We start from the raw sequence: 18,365 nt of genomic DNA on the forward strand, positions 1-18,365 counted from the left end.
AAATGTCTTGGAATGGCCTAGTCAAAGCCCAGACCTCAATCCAATTGAGAATCTGTGGTACGACTTAAAGATTGCTGTACACCAGCGGAACCCATCCTACTTGAAGAAGCTGGACCAGTTTTGCCTTGGAGAATGGGCAAAAATCCCAGTGGCTAGATGTACCAAGCTTATAGAGACATACCCCAAGAGACATGCAGCTGTAATTGCTGCAAAAGGTGGCTCTACAAAGTATTGACTTTGGGGGGGTGAATAGTTATGCACGCTCAACTTTTCAATTTTTTGTGATATTTCTTGTTTGTTTCACAATAAAACATATTTTGCATCTTCAAAGTGGTAGGCATGTTGTGATACAAATGATACAAACCCCCCAAAAATCTATTTTAATTCCAGGTTGTAAGGCAACAAAATAGGAAAAATGCCAAGGGGGGTGAATACTTTCGCAAGCCACTGAATTGTTTTTCTCTCCGAGTCAACTAGTCACCACATTTTATGCGCTGCAGTACTCGCTAGCTGCAGCTTAGGCTTTCAGAACTAGATTAATTATTTGATCCTTTGATTGGGTGGACAACGTCAGTTCATGCTGCAAGAGCTCTGATTGGTTGAAATATGTCCTCCGGAAGTTGTCATAATTACTGTGTAAGTCTATGGAAGGTGTGAGAACCATGAGGCTTCTAGATTTTGTATTGAAGTCAATGTACCCAGAGGAGGTGGTAACCTACAGTGCTGTTGTGGCTACTGTCGACCTTCATTGCAAAACAGTTAATGTTTCACTATTTACATTTTCCTGAAATTTACTGAGGAGTATGGTCCTCCCCTTCCTATTCTGAGGAACCTCCTAGTGTCAAGGAATAGCAGAGTTTTCAAAATTATTTTGATGGAGGGAGTTGGTGAGAGGAGGGGGAGATAAGAGTGAGTCAGGGGGGGGGGGGAGAGCTGTGATTATCTAGTGTGCTTTGGAAGGAGAGTTTGTCTGTTTGCATGAAGGTTGGTTTCTACTGGGTGGAGAGATCCAGCATCCTACTGTTATGTAATCTGATAGGAGATTCCAAGCCGGTCAGCTCCATATGCTGTCCACGTCTGCCAAAAATATCTGGAGCCGGAGACTCCATCACGCTTGGCCGCCGGAGAGTGCGCTCCGGAAATATTTACTACAGATAATAGGAAACGTGTGAACCAGAGCCGTGGCCAGGAGAGAGGGAGAGGAATGAAGAGAAGAATAGAGAGGGATAGTCACTAGCAGAGTCACTAAACTGGTGATAGTAGAGTAGTGAATAGTGATGACTGATGGACGGACTGGCAGACAGAGATTTTGTTTGTGTGTAAACAAGATGTTTGTGTCAGAGAGAGATTGAGTGAAGGCGCATGAGAGTCTATGTGTGGGTGTTAGGAGCTCCAGGGATCAACGCAGCATTGCAGCATTCTGTGTGTGTCTGAGAGGGAGAGTAGAGGTGGAGAGCTCTTGGGACCCCTCCAGCTCTGCAGCAGGTGTGTGTGTGTGTGTGTGTATACTCTGGCCCACATTGCCGCCCCACCACCATAGGTCAAGCTCAAAATGCCTCCGTTTCTCCCTCCTTTCCCTCTGTGTTTCCATGGCAACACACCTTGAGCTAGCCCCCTAGAGGAGCCAAGCACCTCCATCTCACCCCCTCAACCACTCAGCCCTCCTGCCCCCCTCCCTCCCTCTGCTCTCCCCTGGTGTATCTCTTGCCGTCCCTGCCATCAATCGCCAGGCCAGGTTTTAGGCCGCAGGGCGAGGGGAGTGGGGCCGGGGCCCTGGGGAGACCCAGCTCCCAACCAAGGAGCTCATTTGTGTGCCAGTGCACACTGCAGGGTGTTGTGGGTGGGGGAGAGGAGCCGACAGGGGGAGGTGAGCTTGTGGGGGGGGCTTGTGTAGACGGGACTGTCCCCGGGGAGGGCTGTGAGTCAGGGCGCCACCTGGCTCCCTCTGGTCAATTAGCTGGAAGCACATTGGCTAAGCAGCAACAGAGGCAGCCGCCATGCCGTAGCAGTGTTTGTGCAGGATAAGAATCCTGTTCAGTTGGTGGAATAATAATTTAGGAATAATACATAAATATTGTTCCTTCACACCTTTCCTTTCTCCGTTGCTGCAAGGCCCTCAATCTCTCTATCCACCTCAGTCTGTATTCCTTTACCTTCTTTCTTTCCCTGTATCGCTCTTTCTTCTCCCCTCTCTCTTCCTCACTCTCCCATCCCCTTTCCATGCCTCACACTGTCTCTCTCTCGCTCTCCCTCTGTCTCACTCCCTCTCTCTTTCCCATTAGTGTCCTGGCAAGCCCTCATCAGTAATTCTGCGTATATGTGGCGGCGTCATGCCATTTCTCAATTAAGATGGTGCATACCTTAGGAGGTGGGGAAGTTTTTTTTTCCCCCTCTCAATCGGAGTTAAATGTTCTCCCGGTCTCTCTATCTCGCCCTCACACACTCTCTCTTCTTCTCTTCACTCTGCATACTGATCAAGCCTCTTAACAGATCAGTGTGTTTTCCCCCCTTCTTTTCTTTCCTACTCTTTCTTCCTGTTCTCCGTGTCTGATCTGTGGTGCAGATAGCTGAAGTGGGTCCTTTTGAAGGATGAAATGTCCTGTAGCTATTTAACCTCTCCCTTCTGCCATACTAATGACTGCTCTATATGCTGCTACTACCAAACATGCCTACACTCATCCAACGAGTCAAGTCTGGAAACGTCTTACTTGTGGTTAATCAATTGAACCGGTTGGTGCTAGTAGTCTAATAGTCACAGAAGATAAGAGATCAACCACTAATAAGGATTGTATGTATGATATTCTGCATCAGTGATTTGTATAGCAGTGTAGTACAGTAGTAATTAGTAATTACTGTATATGTTATGCACTTTCTGCAAGTTGAATATAGTTTGGTTTTGTGTTCTAGTTTAGGACTCACCTTCACCAAACCTCTGCTTTCCTTCCCTCCCATCCTGCTCCAGCGTGGGCCTCCCGGGGTAGCAGCCATGCAGCTGTGTGGCCGTCTCGCGGATCAAATGCTCTCTCAGACACAAAGCCGGTCATCAGGATGTTTCAGGGTCCTGTCATCTCTCCATGGTTCCCTCCCTCCCTCCCCCACCCACACACACACACACACACACACAGCCCAACCAACCCAGCCCCAGTCTGCTTCGTGCCTGTCCGTGCACGGCTCACCAGCCCTCCCTCCACGCTCTGAAAGAGAGGACAGACAGAGTACACTCCCCACTCACTGATCAAAACCACTGTATTTGTCATAGAAAATACATTACTTTTGTAGGACACACACACAAAAACGCTTTGGGCCCCCTCACTCTGCGCCCCCGGCCCTTGTCAGACAGCCCAATTATCCCCCTGCTCTCTGTACTGAGCTCTGTTCTCTCTTTACTCATAGTTGCCTTCAATTCTCCTGATGTCTCCCATACATAACCCCCATTTCACCTTGGTTTTCACTTTTGGACCTGTAGGCTAGATCTATTGGTCAGTTGGTGTTTATAGATCAGTATTCTATTGGTCAGTTGGTGTTTGTAGGTCAGTATTCTATTGGTTAGTTGGTGTTTGTAGGTAAGGATTCTATTGGTCAGTTGATGCTGTTGATTGTGGTTGTGGCTCTAGGGTTTTCTCTCAAAGACAGTTCTGAGGGAATCTCTCTCTGCGTCTCTGGGTTCATGAGAAATTTCATCTGCTGCTTCAATCTTGCCTCAATTTAATATTTTAATGGTAATCAACCTCCATCTCAGGGTGGTTTGGGACCGAAAGGCATCCCACCAAAACGTGATGTCTTTGAGGAAGCAGCAGCGGGGACGGGCAGAGCAAAGGAGTGCCCTCGCCAATCCCCCTAAGCCCCGTCCGCACCCAGCCCTTCCCCTAGCCATTCAGACAGGGATTAAGTCACCCTTGTGGAGGCCTTTGAGACAGAGAGGAGATTGGAATCAGTGGAGGTGGTTTGGGTATGGGGGGGGGGGGGTCATGGGGGTGTCAGCGATGTTTGATTGAAGACTTTATCAACCCTGCGTGCCCCTGTTGCTGAGCAGCGGGGCACCTCAGGGCATGGGGGGGGGGGGGGGGGGGGGGGGGCTGTCTATGGTGGGACAGCAGGGGAGGCTGCCATCAGGGGGGACAGAGACTGGTGGCGGTGTCTTCCACGGTTCGGGACTCAGCGAGGGGCTAGGATTGGGGCGCAGTGGAGGCAATATGATGGCGCGGGGGCGGGCGCGGCTCGGTCCTGTGTGACGCTCGGCCGATAAGGCGGGAGCGTAGGCACCCAGCCAGGACCCAACGCCCACCTTTCATCTGTCCCACGGCGGAGGGGGCCGCTGATGGCATTCATGCAGGCTTAAAATAGAGCGGCGAGCAGGGGGAGGGCACATAGCCCAGACCACTGGGGGTGGCAGGCAATTACCGGCCGGGAGAGAAGAGGCACTGGGAGGGGAGGGGGGGGGAGTGTGCCGGTCACACAGGCCAGATCTGGAGAGGATGGAGGGAAAGACGCAAGGAAGGACGGACAGCCCTCTCTTTCGGATTCAGACCTGGACCTGTTAGTGCAGGATCATGGTATCCCTCTCTGGGCTCTGTGACAGGGACATTGTGACCAAGGCAGAGGGACAGGCATGTGTTGGAGCTGTGCAACGTGCTGCAGCATGAGCAGACAGGCAAGAGAGAGGCAATGATTGAATAAAACTGCTATACTTTAGTACACAAACTTACCTGTACATGAGCTTACACTTTTCCTTTTTTGTCTGTGTATGAGTGAGAGTGTGTGTGTTTGACGATAATGTGTGTGTATAATATGTTTATCCCCGCCTTCACTTTCTGACCCTCCTTGTTGTATGGTGTGTTCTTCTTTTACAGAGGAAGGCATCAATCACGAGTGCAAGCTGTGTAACCAGATGTTTGACTCTCCGGCCAAGCTCCTGTGTCACCTGATCGAGCACAGCTTCGAGGGCATGGGCGGCACCTTCAAGTGTCCCGTCTGCTTCACAGGTGAGGGGTCGGTGTGGGGCCTCAGAGGGGGGCCAAGTGGAGGGCAGTCAAGGTGCTTGAGTGTCTGACCAACATTAACATACACACAGAGACACGATATGAACACATGTTCCACTAGATCTGAAGGCCCTCACACAAAGTTGCACTGCAGAGATTAGCAGAGATGCTAATACATTGACCCAGATAAATCCTCTCCATCTCCTTATTCCTCTCTCCATACCTTCCACCCTATAACCCCTCATGTGGTAACATGTCGTCCTCCTCCTCCACTACTGAATTGAACTGTATTAATGATCAGTTCAGTGGGAGGTAAAGAGTTGGGTTGGAGAGAAGTCCTGTCTCAGGAAAGACATGGTAGTCCATGTAGTAAGTAGCCAATATAGAAAAAACTCACTCCATACATTGGAATTAAGTCCATTGTGCAAGAAGGTGAAAATATTATGACAAATAGCCAAGTAGACCAAGCAGACATGTTCCACAGAGGTCAATTCTGTGCCTCTGAGATGGAGAACTCAGGTCCTTTAACAGTCCTGTCGTGCTGATGGGAAAGTTAGAGTCGATGTACCCATGGTGCAACCTGGTGTGATGTCCCCCTTGAGTAGGCCAGACTCCCTGTGACATGGTCAGCTCCACTCAGTCACAGCGACCATCACAGGGAACCGGCACAGGGCTGGCCAGGTGTAGCCAAGACTTTCAGGCCAAGCAGAGCGGCTCAAGGTTCTTCAGGCTTGGCCGTGGTCCCCTGTGTCTGATGTGCCCCGGATCAGAAAGGCCCTGAGAGGTCAGAGAATAAAGAGCAGGTTGAAAGAGGAGGGTAACTAATCCTCTGTGGCCGTCCGGCTGTTTTAAAGGCCCTCTGTACGTGTCCTCTGAGTTAAGCAGCCATGCCTCTCCAGGCAGCAGGCTCAAAGTCACATTGGACTACTAGCTCCGCTGTGGGAGTCAGAAATCATTATAGACACTGAGACACAGACATGGCTGACCGCAGCTGAGACTAAATGTTGTCTGTCTTTATCCATTGTCTTCTGCCTGTTCTCTTACTTCCTGTTTGTCTGTCTGTCTGCTTTTTTGTATGTTTCTCTATCAATTGGACATCCCAATCCCTCGCTGTCAGTCTGAGTCTACCTGCTTATATGTCTGTCTGTCTGTTTCTGTTAGTCTGTCTGTCGGTTTCTGTTAGTCTGTCTGTCGGTTTCTGTTAGTCTGTCTGCATCAGAAGCTCAGACCATGAAGCAGCCCCCCCCCCCCCCCCTCCCTCTCAACAGTTGTTTGGTTGTGTTCTCCCCCCACCCTCACTCCCTTCCCCCACAGGTACACAACACTCTTTTTTAAAAGTTTAACTCTATTCCTGTGCGGGTTATGAATAAGTAAGGAGATGCTGCTCCTTTGGGGAGGGTTAATAATTCAGACTCTCCACACACACACACACACACAGCAAACTTAAGTTTGCTGAAACAAAACAGAAAAAAACCCGACTGCCTCCCCATCCCTCCCTGTCATCGCTCTTTTCTCTTTATATTTATATTTACGCTGTTGAAGTTGTTGTTTTAGTGCAATGAGTGTCTTTCCCTCACCTCTGTATTTGCACGGAGAGCCACAGATTCCCACTATTCCTCCTTTTCCTTTTCCTCCAGTTCATTCAGTAAGCTCACTGTTTAGCATAGCTCTGCCCTGTCACTGGTCTTTTTCATCCGAAACCAATAATCTAACACGCCCTCTCCTTCTCCCCACCCCCAGTCTTTGTCCAGGCCAATAAGCTGCAGCAGCACATCTTTGCCGTCCACGGTCAGGAGGACAAGATCTACGACTGCTCCCAGTGTCCACAGAAGTTCTTCTTTCAGACTGAGCTCCAGGTCAGTACTAACTACATATAGACACAGACTGATGTCATCTCCCAGCAGCATTTCTGCCAGGCACCACTCAACCAATATAATCTGAAATCATATGATCTGACTTCAATAATAATTGCTCCTAATGGAGTAAGTAGGTTATCAATATTTTTTGTTTACCCTGGTTAATGGTCTTCATTACCATTGCAGTCTTGGACTCAGGGTATACCTGAACATGTTTTGTGGTATGGTTGATTAATGATTTGAAGAGAAAATGTGTAACTTCCTTATGGGCATGATTAGACCCCAGTGCACTGCTAATCAATCAGCTCTCCTGCTGGGTTCTTTGTAACCCAATATTAGACCTCTGATTAATCATTTAATGAATGAATGAGATGAGGTCTAAGGGCATTCCATAGCGACTTCATTCGAGATGATAACTCATGGTCAAATGACTGTACCTGCGTAGCATGTGTCCCGCGTCCGGAGCTACATCCATAATGGTCGACGTTCTGGTGGAGCGTTGCCGTTTGATCAGAAAACGATGAAACCCAGTGTTTAGATGCTACCCTCCCTCCCAAAATCTACAGCTCATATGGATGGCAATGTTTTGTTCTCGCTTTGCACGCACACGTTTCCTCTACTTCCCAACTGGGGCAGCATGGTGCACATTGCAAGGCTGATTAGCTAGACAAACAGGTGTGAAACACAGACTGGTGTGTGTGCAAAGTGAGAACACAACATGGAATCCATGTTTTGGTTTTGATTTGGGGGGTGGTAGAATCTAACAATTGGATTCCATTTTTTCCTGGGCACCGCTCGGCCGTGCAGACGACGACATCCCAATTGGAACCATCTACCGATTATGGGTATAGCTTCGGGAAGTGGGAAAGCATCGCCAAACAGGCACAGACACAGGTCGGCAAATAACTTGCAAGTGTTATACTGTATCTCTGTCTAGAAGCTGGGCTAGGCCCTCTGGTGTGCGCACACACACACCTCCCCTGATGCGCATACACACACACACCCCTCCCCTGACGCACACACACCCCTACCCTGACGCACGCACACACGCCTACCCTGACGCACGCACACACACCTCCCCTGACGCACACGCACACCTTCCCTGACGCACATGCACACCTCCCCTGACGCACACGCACACCTCCCCTGACGCACACACACACCTCCCCTGATGCGCATACACACACACACCCCTCCCCTGACGCACACACACCCCTACCCTGACGCACGCACACACGCCTACCCTGACGCACGCACACACACCTCCCCTGACGCACACGCACACCTCCCCTGACGCACACGCACACCTCCCCTGACGCACACGCACACCTCCCCTGACGCACACACACACCTCCCCTGACGCACACGCACACCTCCCCTGACGCACGCACACACACCTCCCCTGACGCACACACACACCTCCCCTGACGCACACGCACACCTCCCCTGACGCACACACACACCTCCCCTGACGCACGCACACACACCTCCCCTGACGCACACACGCCTACCCTGACGCACGCACACACACCTCCCCTGACGCACGCACACACACCTCCCCTGACGCACACGCACACCTCCCCTGACGCACACGCACACCTCCCCTGACGCACACACACACCTCCCCTGACGCACACGCACACCTCCCCTGACGCACACGCACACCTCCCCTGACGCACACACACACCTCCCCTGACGCACGCACACACACCTCCCCTGACGCACACGCACACCTCCCCTGACGCACACACACACCTCCCCTGACGCACACGCACACCTCCCCTGACGCACACACGCCTACCCTGACGCACGCACACACGCCTACCCTGACGCACGCACACACACCTCCCCTGACGCACACGCACACCTCCCCTGACGCACACGCACACCTCCCCTGACGCACACGCACACCTCCCCTGACGCACACGCACACCTCCCCTGACGCACACACACACCTCCCCTGACGCACACGCACACCTCCCCTGACGCACACGCACACCTCCCCTGACGCACGCACACACACCTCCCCTGACGCACGCACACACACCTCCCCTGACGCACACGCACACCTCCCCTGACGCACACACACACCTCCCCTGACGCACACACACACCTCCCCTGACGCACGCACACACACCTCCCCTGACGCACACGCACACCTCCCCTGACGCACACGCACACCTCCCCTGACGCACACGCACACCTCCCCTGACGCACACGCACACCTCCCCTGACGCACACACACACCTCCCCTGATGCGCATACACACACACACCCCTCCCCTGACGCACGCACACACGCCTACCCTGACGCACGCACACACACCTCCCCTGACGCACACGCACACCTCCCCTGACGCACACGCACACCTCCCCTGACGCACACGCACACCTCCCCTGATGCACACACACACCTCCCCTGACGCACACGCACACCTCCCCTGACGCACGCACACACACCTCCCCTGACGCACACGCACACCTCCCCTGACGCACACGCACACCTCCCCTGACGCACACACACACCTCCCCTGACGCACGCACACACACCTCCCCTGACGCACACACGCCTACCCTGACGCACGCACACACACCTCCCCTGACGCACACGCACACCTCCCCTGACGCACACGCACACCTCCCCTGACGCACACGCACACCTCCCCTGACGCACACACACACCTCCCCTGACGCACACGCACACCTCCCCTGACGCACACGCACCCCTACCCTGACGCACGCACACACACCTCCCCTGACGCACACGCACACCTCCCCTGACGCACACGCACACCTCCCCTGACGCACACACACCTCCCCTGACGCACACACACACATCCCCTGACGCACACGCACACCTCCCCTGACGCACACACACACATCCCCTGACGCACACGCACACCTCCCCTGACGCACGCACACACACCTCCCCTGACGCACACGCACACCTCCCCTGACGCACACGCACACCTCCCCTGACGCACACGCACACCTCCCCTGACGCACACACGCCTACCCTGACGCACGCACACACGCCTACCCTGACGCACGCACACACACCTCCCCTGACGCACACGCACACCTCCCCTGACGCACACGCACACCTCCCCTGACGCACACGCACACCTCCCCTGACGCACACGCACACCTCCCCTGACGCACACACACACCTCCCCTGACGCACACGCACACCTCCCCTGACGCACACGCACACCTCCCCTGACGCACGCACACACACCTCCCCTGACGCACACACACACCTCCCCTGACGCACACGCACACCTCCCCTGACGCACACACACACCTCCCCTGACGCACGCACACACACCTCCCCTGACGCACACGCACACCTCCCCTGACGCACACGCACACCTCCCCTGACGCACACGCACACCTCCCCTGACGCACACGCACACCTCCCCTGACGCACACGCACACCTCCCCTGACGCACACACACACCTCCCCTGATGCGCATACACACACACACCCCTCCCCTGACGCACGCACACACGCCTACCCTGACGCACGCACACACACCTCCCCTGACGCACACGCACACCTCCCCTGACGCACACGCACACCTCCCCTGATGCACACACACACCTCCCCTGACGCACACGCACACCTCCCCTGACGCACGCACACACACCTCCCCTGACGCACACACACACCTCCCCTGACGCACACACACACCTCCCCTGACGCACGCACACACACCTCCCCTGACGCACGCACACACACCTCCCCTGACGCACACACGCCTACCCTGACGCACGCACACACACCTCCCCTGACGCACACGCACACCTCCCCTGACGCACACGCACACCTCCCCTGACGCACACACACACCTCCCCTGACGCACACGCACACCTCCCCTGACGCACACGCACCCCTACCCTGACGCACGCACACACACCTCCCCTGACGCACACGCACACCTCCCCTGACGCACACGCACACCTCCCCTGACGCACACACACCTCCCCTGACGCACACACACACATCCCCTGACGCACACGCACACCTCCCCTGACGCACACACACACATCCCCTGACGCACACGCACACCTCCCCTGACGCACACACACACCTCCCCTGACACACACACACACTTCCAGGAAACCATTACCATAGTGAGAGGCCATCATTTAGATGCCCAGCCTGGTCTCATAGACTAGATGTAACACAGTAAACGAAAATCAAGGACACTCCATGAAGTATGATATGTTACGATTGGTATGGTTACATAAGACAGATGGTTAATTAAGGCAAAAACAAAAGGAGGGTGGTTGGTTGGGGTCAATAGGTGGGCGTATAACGTGAACGTCTAGAAACCCAAAGGCTGCGTGTTTTAATCTCATCACGGACAGCTTTAGCATTTTAGCTAATTAGCAACTTTGCAGCTTACTACTTTCTAACTACTTAGCATGTTAGCTAACCCTTCCCCTGGCCTAGCTAATGTTAACTAACCCTTCCCCTGGCCTAGCTAATGTTAACTAACCCTTCCCCTGGCCTAGCTAATGTTAACTAACCCTTCCCCTGGCCTAGCTAATGTTAACTAACCCTTCCCCTGGCCTAGCTAATGTTAACTAACCCTTCCTCTGGCCTAGCTAATGTTAACTAACCCTTCCCCTGGCCTAGCTAATGTTAACTAACCCTTCCCCTGGCCTAGCTAATGTTAACTAACCCTTCCCCTGGCCTAGCTAATGTTAGCTAACCCTTCCCCTGGCCTAGCTAATGTTAGCTAACCCTTCCCCTGGCCTAGCTAATGTTAACTAACCCTTCTCCTGGCCTAGCTAATGTTAGCTAACCCTTCCCTTAACCCTTTTAGCTAACCCTAAACTTGACCCTTTAACCTAACTCCTAACCCTTCCCCTGGCCTAGCTAATGTTCGCCACATCGTAACATATCTTAAATATTGCAAATTCGTAACATACCGTAGTACGAATTGTAATTCAGAACATATCATCTGAAATGGATGATGGACGTTCACAAATGATTGCATACCAAATGTAACATATGATACTAATTTGAGTGTCCCGGATTTTCTTTTTACTCTGCTATGTCTACCCGAGTCCACGTTGCGCATCCACATACTTAAATATATATTAGTACACCCACACTTATACTAACTCGTTCTGTTTTAGACACAGAAGACACTGACACACAATAATGTCCAGATCCAGCCACCCCTCCCCTCCATCAGGTTGACTTCCTTCCTTCCCTCCCTCCGTCCCCTCCTCTCCTTCCTCCCACCCTCTCCTGGCAGGGTTCTGGCCATGTTGGGTCGTTAGGATCCAGACAGATCGAGGAGGACCCAGCTCTGTATAACTCACTCAAGAGTGGGTCCAGTGGGCAGCTGGGGTCAGCGTTATTCTGCCCTGCCCGTGGCTGGATCCATCATCCTGAGAAATGAGCTACAGGCTGGAGGATAGACCCACCCAGCCGCCTGCTACTAACACACCCTCCCTCCCACTCTTCCTCATGTGGCTCCTCCCCGCTCCACTAGGGTGGATGGTAGAGGAGAGGGTCTGTGTGTATGCTAGCCCTGGGAGTGAGCTTCCTGTGAGCTTAATGTCCAAATAATATCAATGGCTCCATTTTGGGGCTATGACCTAAATCTCCTGACCGGTCCACAGAGCCCTCAAGCCCCAGCCCAGACCCCCCCCCCCACCCACCCTTCCGTGACAGTGATGTAGGGCCGGCGGCAGTGGGCATATGGCCGGTCAGTCCATTTAGCAGCAGGAGGAGTGCTGGACCCTGTCGGTCACTGTCTGCCTCACCCCGAGGCCGAGCGACTGAGAGATAAACACCAGCCGATCGCACAGTGTGGCACGGCCCCCTCTTGTGCCTCTCCACCTTTCCACACTCCTCCATTTTCCTCCCTTCCTTCCATCCTGGCCACACCTCTCCCCTCCTGACCGGGTCACACCGTCAATAATAAGTAATTTTCCTTTCTGAGCTTCTTTAAGTAGGACCACTCACTCCATCACCAAGCTAGGAACACCATACTCACATGGCCACAGCAGCATCCTCTGATGAGTGTGAATCCTTCTTCCATTTCCTGGCCCTGTTCCATATCTGAGCATTGACTCCTACTAACCACCCCCACCTGCCAGCCCACCGCTCTGCCTGTCCCCAAGAGGAGCAGGTCTAAGTGGGGGAGATGGAGTGGTCTGAGTGGGGGATGTGGGCTGGTCGTGGAGGTTAGTGGTGAGGCTGGTTGTTGTGGTGTTTGTGTTTAATGAGGTCTGAATGGATGGCTGACCTGGGCTGTGCTGTGCTTGGGGTTCCCTACCCCAGCCCTCTGAGGGCCCACCCAGGGCCACCCTCCTTTAATCCTTCAGCCTTCCCACGAGCCTTTGGTGGGACACGTCACTGCATCATCCTCTCTCCCTCATGGCCACCTATCCCACCTCCCTTACTTTTCTGAACTCTCTTGCTTTTGCCTCCCTCTCTTTCTTTCTCTCTATCCTAGTCCCATATGTACCAGCCCCCATGCATATTTTAGCCCCTCTCAGCTCCTCTCTCCTCTAGTCCTTTGTGCCTCTCCCCAGTGCCCCATAAATAGTCCAGACGTAAGCCGGTAAATAAGTGATGCTTATTGTCCCTGATCAGCACTGCTATACCCAGCCTGCCAGATCTGGATTCCTTTACTGGAAACTTCAGAGACTTGGCTTATTGTTTGTCTCCCCCAGGTGCCTTAGAGCCTCCACCTCCCCGTCTCACCCCTCTGTGGTCTGCTGTCATTGGCTGACCACATGGCTGAGCTTTACATTATGCTGGTTAATTCAACCCTCAGGGGGGCGCTGGCGCTCCCCACCCAGGCCAGCACACCCCCTCTGTTGGCATGTGTGTACACTATTTCCTTTAGCACTAGTAAATATTTAACTCCAGTCAGCAGTTTAGAATGGGAGGGGATGGGGGGAAGGAAGGAGGGGGGTCCTCTGGCTTGTTTGTTTGTTGATTCCTCCTCCCTCTACATCCCGAAAGTGTTGAATATTTAAGTGCAGTGCATTCTCACACAATGCTCTTATAATGGTAGGAGCTGGTGTTTGGGTCTAGAGCAGAGAAGGCACACGATTAACATGCAGTGTCTGATCTCTCGGTCTGCCTTGTTTGATTGGACAAGTTGTGCACTGAGCAGTGTCTTTGTTAGCCTCGTGTATGTTCACGTTAGGAAATGTGTCTGTTTTAGATTGCGTGCGCTATGGAGTCTAAGTAGTGTTTTCTTTAATAGTCCTTGTCTATGCTCGCTGCCGTAGCTACGCTACAGTGTGTCAATATTGTAGTGTGTCTCTCTGAACTAAGGATGTGTTTTTGAATATGTGTGTAGGTGGCTGGGGAGTCCTTAGTTTGATCACCATGGCGTGTCACAGTGTGGAGGCAAGATTTGATCTAGGTGTCCCAGTGGCGGTGTCTGGTTGAGTCCCAGCTGCCCCGCTGTGCAGAGTGTCGCTCCATGTTATTAGAATGGGGACCAGGGGGGCTCTCTGCAGACCTCACTTCCCCACTGCCCCCCCCCCGCTCCCTCCCGCAAGCTGATTGGCCAGCTCAGAGAGATGCAGTCTAGGGACTGCATGCACCACATACAGGATACAGCTGTCTGGCTTGGCACACCTGTCTGTCTGAGCTGCACCGCAGAACACTATGGCCTACACTGGTCTAGTGATCAGGCAGTGGTGTGAAGCTGTGGTCACGGTATCAATGGTATTGTATTTTCAGCTCAATAATCACGTTAATTGTACAGCAACAACACTTAAGGAGGTGAGAACAGGGATTTTGAGTTGTGCTTGGAAAGAGCGTTAAAAGGGGGGGGGGTGAGAACAGCCTCTGCATAGAACATGGAACAACCTCTGCATAGAACATGGAACAACCTGCAGACCTCTGAGGAGATGGAACAGGAACATACTGTCGTCCCTCACATCCTCAGCCCCAGGACATGTTTAAGTTGTTTACCTGTTTCTGTGTGTTTTGTTTTTGTTCCCGAACTCCCGCACTGTGAAAGAAACTCAGACAAATTTGAGTGAGGTGAATTCAAATGAAAAACGCTCTACATGGGGTGAGCTAATCTTCTGAGGGAATCAAGACATTCACATCCTGTCGTCTTACCATTGTGTGTGTGTGTGTGTGTTTGTGTGTGTGTAAGCGTTATTTGCTACAAGCCTCTGAAAGGGACTCTTTGAATAAGGGTTGTTGACTAAAGATCCAATGACACCCTGTATAATACCCACACACACATTCCCCATAGAGATTCTGTCACAAACCTCCCCCTCATGAAACAACCCTACTTAAGTGATATGAGGAGTGAGGGAGGAAGAGAGAGGGAGACCATGGCTGCCCTGGTGCCCGGAGAGATGAGGTGTCTGGTAGAAATTGAATAATTTAGGGGCCAGCGTGGAAGTGGGGAGAGAAAGGCTGGGACAAAGAGGAGAGAGATCCATCGGGATTGAATCAACTATTCTATCTCCTTACCCTCTCCATCCCTTCTCTATCTGTCTGTTACATTCCATGATTTGTATTGAGAGAGAGAGAGAGAGAGAGAGAGAGAGAGAGAGAGAGAGAGAGAGAGAGAGAGAGAGAGAGAGAGAGAGAGAGAGAGAGAGAGAGAGAGAGAGAGAGAGAGAGAGAGAGAGAGAGAGAGAGAGAGAGAGAGAGAGAGAGAGAGAGAGAGAGAGAGAGAGTTTTAAATACTCTTTATTGGGTCTGGGGGCCCACCACACAATAAATACTCATACAAAACCACAGTTACACATCAATTAAAAACACAGCTCCAATTCCTCCTTCACAGTAACAAAACACAACAGCCTCTGAATACCCCATATACTCAAAAACAGATCAATATTGTTGACAAGTTTATAATAGGCAAACTCAACCCTTAGTCTCGCTGCCAACATTCCCTCCAGCACTCCCACCACATCCACAGACCCCTGTCCCCGAATGCTGTTCTTTCGGGTCTTCCATATCGCTAATTTTGCTGCCCCTAACACAAAATTAAGCAACACAACTACACCCTTTTGACTGAACCTGTACTTTGGCCCAAATATATACAGTTGGGAAGAGAAAACCTCTCCCAACGTTGAGAACCAATCAGTGATCAGATCAATCATCCCAACCAACCTGGGACACAGCAAAAACAGATGTGCCAGAGATTCATCTTCAGCACAGAATGGACACCCCTCCCCAACAGTAGGGTCCAGGTGTACCAGATGCATGTTGGTGGCTATAGCTCCATGTATTATCCTCCATTGGAGGTCAGCTGTCCTCTTATCAATAGGCAGTTTATATAACGATCGCCAACAGCCTTTTGGAGAAGCACCTGGACCAAGCACATCCGCCCACCTCGTCGATTTTACCCCTTCCAGGGAAGAGGCATGGGACACCTTCACACATGTTCTGTACATAGCCTTCTTTCCCACCTCGTTGAACTCCCCCAGCTCCGGGGTATCGAAGGAAAGCAGCATCCCCGCGTCCTCCTCAAATGCCCCCATCGCAGCACTAACAATCAGTGCAGGGAACACATAATCCAGACCCTCCTTCCACCGATCAGAATTGGAAATGTCAGTCACATACTGCAGATGAAGCACTGGCAAGGAGTCGCAGACCTCATCGACGACCTTCCTCAGTAGGCGAGATGATCGGATCCCCGCTCTTTCTCTCAGCTCCTCCAATCTGCTCCTGCTCCGCATCAGATGACCCAGCTTGGTACACCCCACGCCTAATAGGCATGAACGTAGGCTAGCTGAACCCAGAACACGGGACTGGAGGGCAGTGTTATGAAAAATAGGGTCTTCAAAAAGCCACATCCCTGGTAGCGTGCCGGTCTTACGGGACTTGACAAAGACTCTCCAAGCCTGCATAACAGACTCATAAAATGGAGTCAGGCCAGTCAAATCACCCCCCTCCATCTTTAAGAGGAAAATATGTTTGTCTAAGCCCAAACAGCCCGCTCTCCTCATCAATATGTAGGCTGTTTCGACCCAGCTAGAACAGTCTCTGTACAACAATCTCTGGGCTGCTTGGAGCCGGAAAGCCGTGATCCTAGAGGAAATGTCCACCAGGCCTTGCCCACCCTCGTGCAGTGGCAGATACAGGGCTGCAGCTTTGATCCAGTGTTGTCCAGACCAGAAGAAATTGACAAGGGTCCTCTGAAGCTCTTGTATCAGACCCTTTGGTGGCTGTAAAATCATTAGTCTGTGCCACAGGGTAGAAGCAGCAAGATTATTAGCTACCAGGACCCGTCCCCTATAGGACAGCTGGGGCAACACCCATTTCCACCTTGACAGTCTGGCACACACTTTCTCCACTACACCCTCCCAGTTCTTTTTCTGAAAGACATCGGAGCCTAGAAAAACTCCCAAAGTATTCATTCCATCTCTGCCCCACTGAAGCCCCCCTGGTAACCGTGGAGCGGACCCCATCTGAAGCTGACCTGCCCACAGCGCTTCACTCTTTCCCCAATTTACTCTAGCTGAGGAGGCCCCCTCATACACCTTTAAAGTGTTTGAGAGAACCTTAACATCCTCACCCCCTGTGATAAAAACGATCACGTCATCTGCATACGCAGACAGTGCTATCGTGGGACCCTTCATTACACCTGGCACAGAGAAACCAGTAAGCTTCGCTCTTAAAAAACAAAGCATTGGTTCAATCGCCAGACTATATAACTGCCCTGAAATTGGGCATCCCTGCCTGATGCCCCTTTCGACAGGGATGGGGCAACTCAAACCACCACCAACCTTCACCATACACGAGGCTCCAGCATACAGTAAATTCACCCAAGACAGAAAAACATCCCCAAACCCAAAGGCTTTCATTGTTTTAAACAAGTACTGGTGGTCCACACGATCAAAAGCCTTCTCCTGATCCAACGAAAGTAAACCCACATTTACATCCGACAGTTTACAAATGTCTAAAACATCTCTTATCAGAAACAAGTTGTCAACAATAGAGCGATCAGGTACACGGTAGGACTGGTCCTTGTGGATCAACAATCCCAGATACTCTTTCAACCTGTTTGAGAGACATTTAGAAACAATTTTGTATTCTGCGCACAGCAAGGCAACAGGTCTCCAATTTTTTATGAGAGCCAAATCCCCCTTTTTTGGCAACAGTGAAAGCACCGCACGTTGACAGGATACAGGAAGAGAACCCTCATGAAAAGATTCACACAGCACTTCATAAAAATCCTCCCCAATAGACCCCCAAAAGTGCTTATAAAACTCAGATGGTAAACCATCGATGCCAGGGGCTCGGCCTGTTGAGAGCTGCATAACTGCTGTGGACAGCTCTTGCAGTGTAATATCAGCGTCCAATGCTACTCTCTGCTCAGGTCCCAATTGAGGAAGACCGTGTAACAACTGTTCAGTACATAAAGAGTCACAATCCTCCGCCTTATAAAGGGATGAGTAAAAATCCACGGCATGTTGACGCATTTCAATATCATTCGTGGTCACCTTCCCATCAGGGAGACGAAGGCAGACGATCTGTTTGCGTTGAAATTTCGACTGTCCTAGGTTGAAAAAAA

The 18,365-nt window shown here is 52.0% G+C and overlaps 1 protein-coding gene across 2 annotated transcripts in view; it reads left to right on the plus strand.

The window, feature by feature from the left end:
- LOC139371103 (zinc finger protein 423-like) overlaps positions 1-18,365 on the plus strand; it is a 155,382-nt gene that overhangs the window by 126,817 nt on the left and 10,200 nt on the right. For both annotated transcript variants that reach the window (XM_071111179.1, XM_071111188.1), the window contains exons 6-7: positions 4,851-4,982; positions 6,720-6,835. In XM_071111179.1, the coding sequence (XP_070967280.1) occupies positions 4,851-4,982; positions 6,720-6,835 (248 nt within the window). The remainder of the gene's footprint in view (positions 1-4,850; positions 4,983-6,719; positions 6,836-18,365) is intronic.

The sequence above is a fragment of the Oncorhynchus clarkii genome, chromosome 2, assembly GCF_045791955.1.
Source record: "Oncorhynchus clarkii lewisi isolate Uvic-CL-2024 chromosome 2, UVic_Ocla_1.0, whole genome shotgun sequence".
Classification (NCBI taxonomy): Eukaryota; Metazoa; Chordata; class Actinopteri; order Salmoniformes; family Salmonidae; genus Oncorhynchus; species Oncorhynchus clarkii.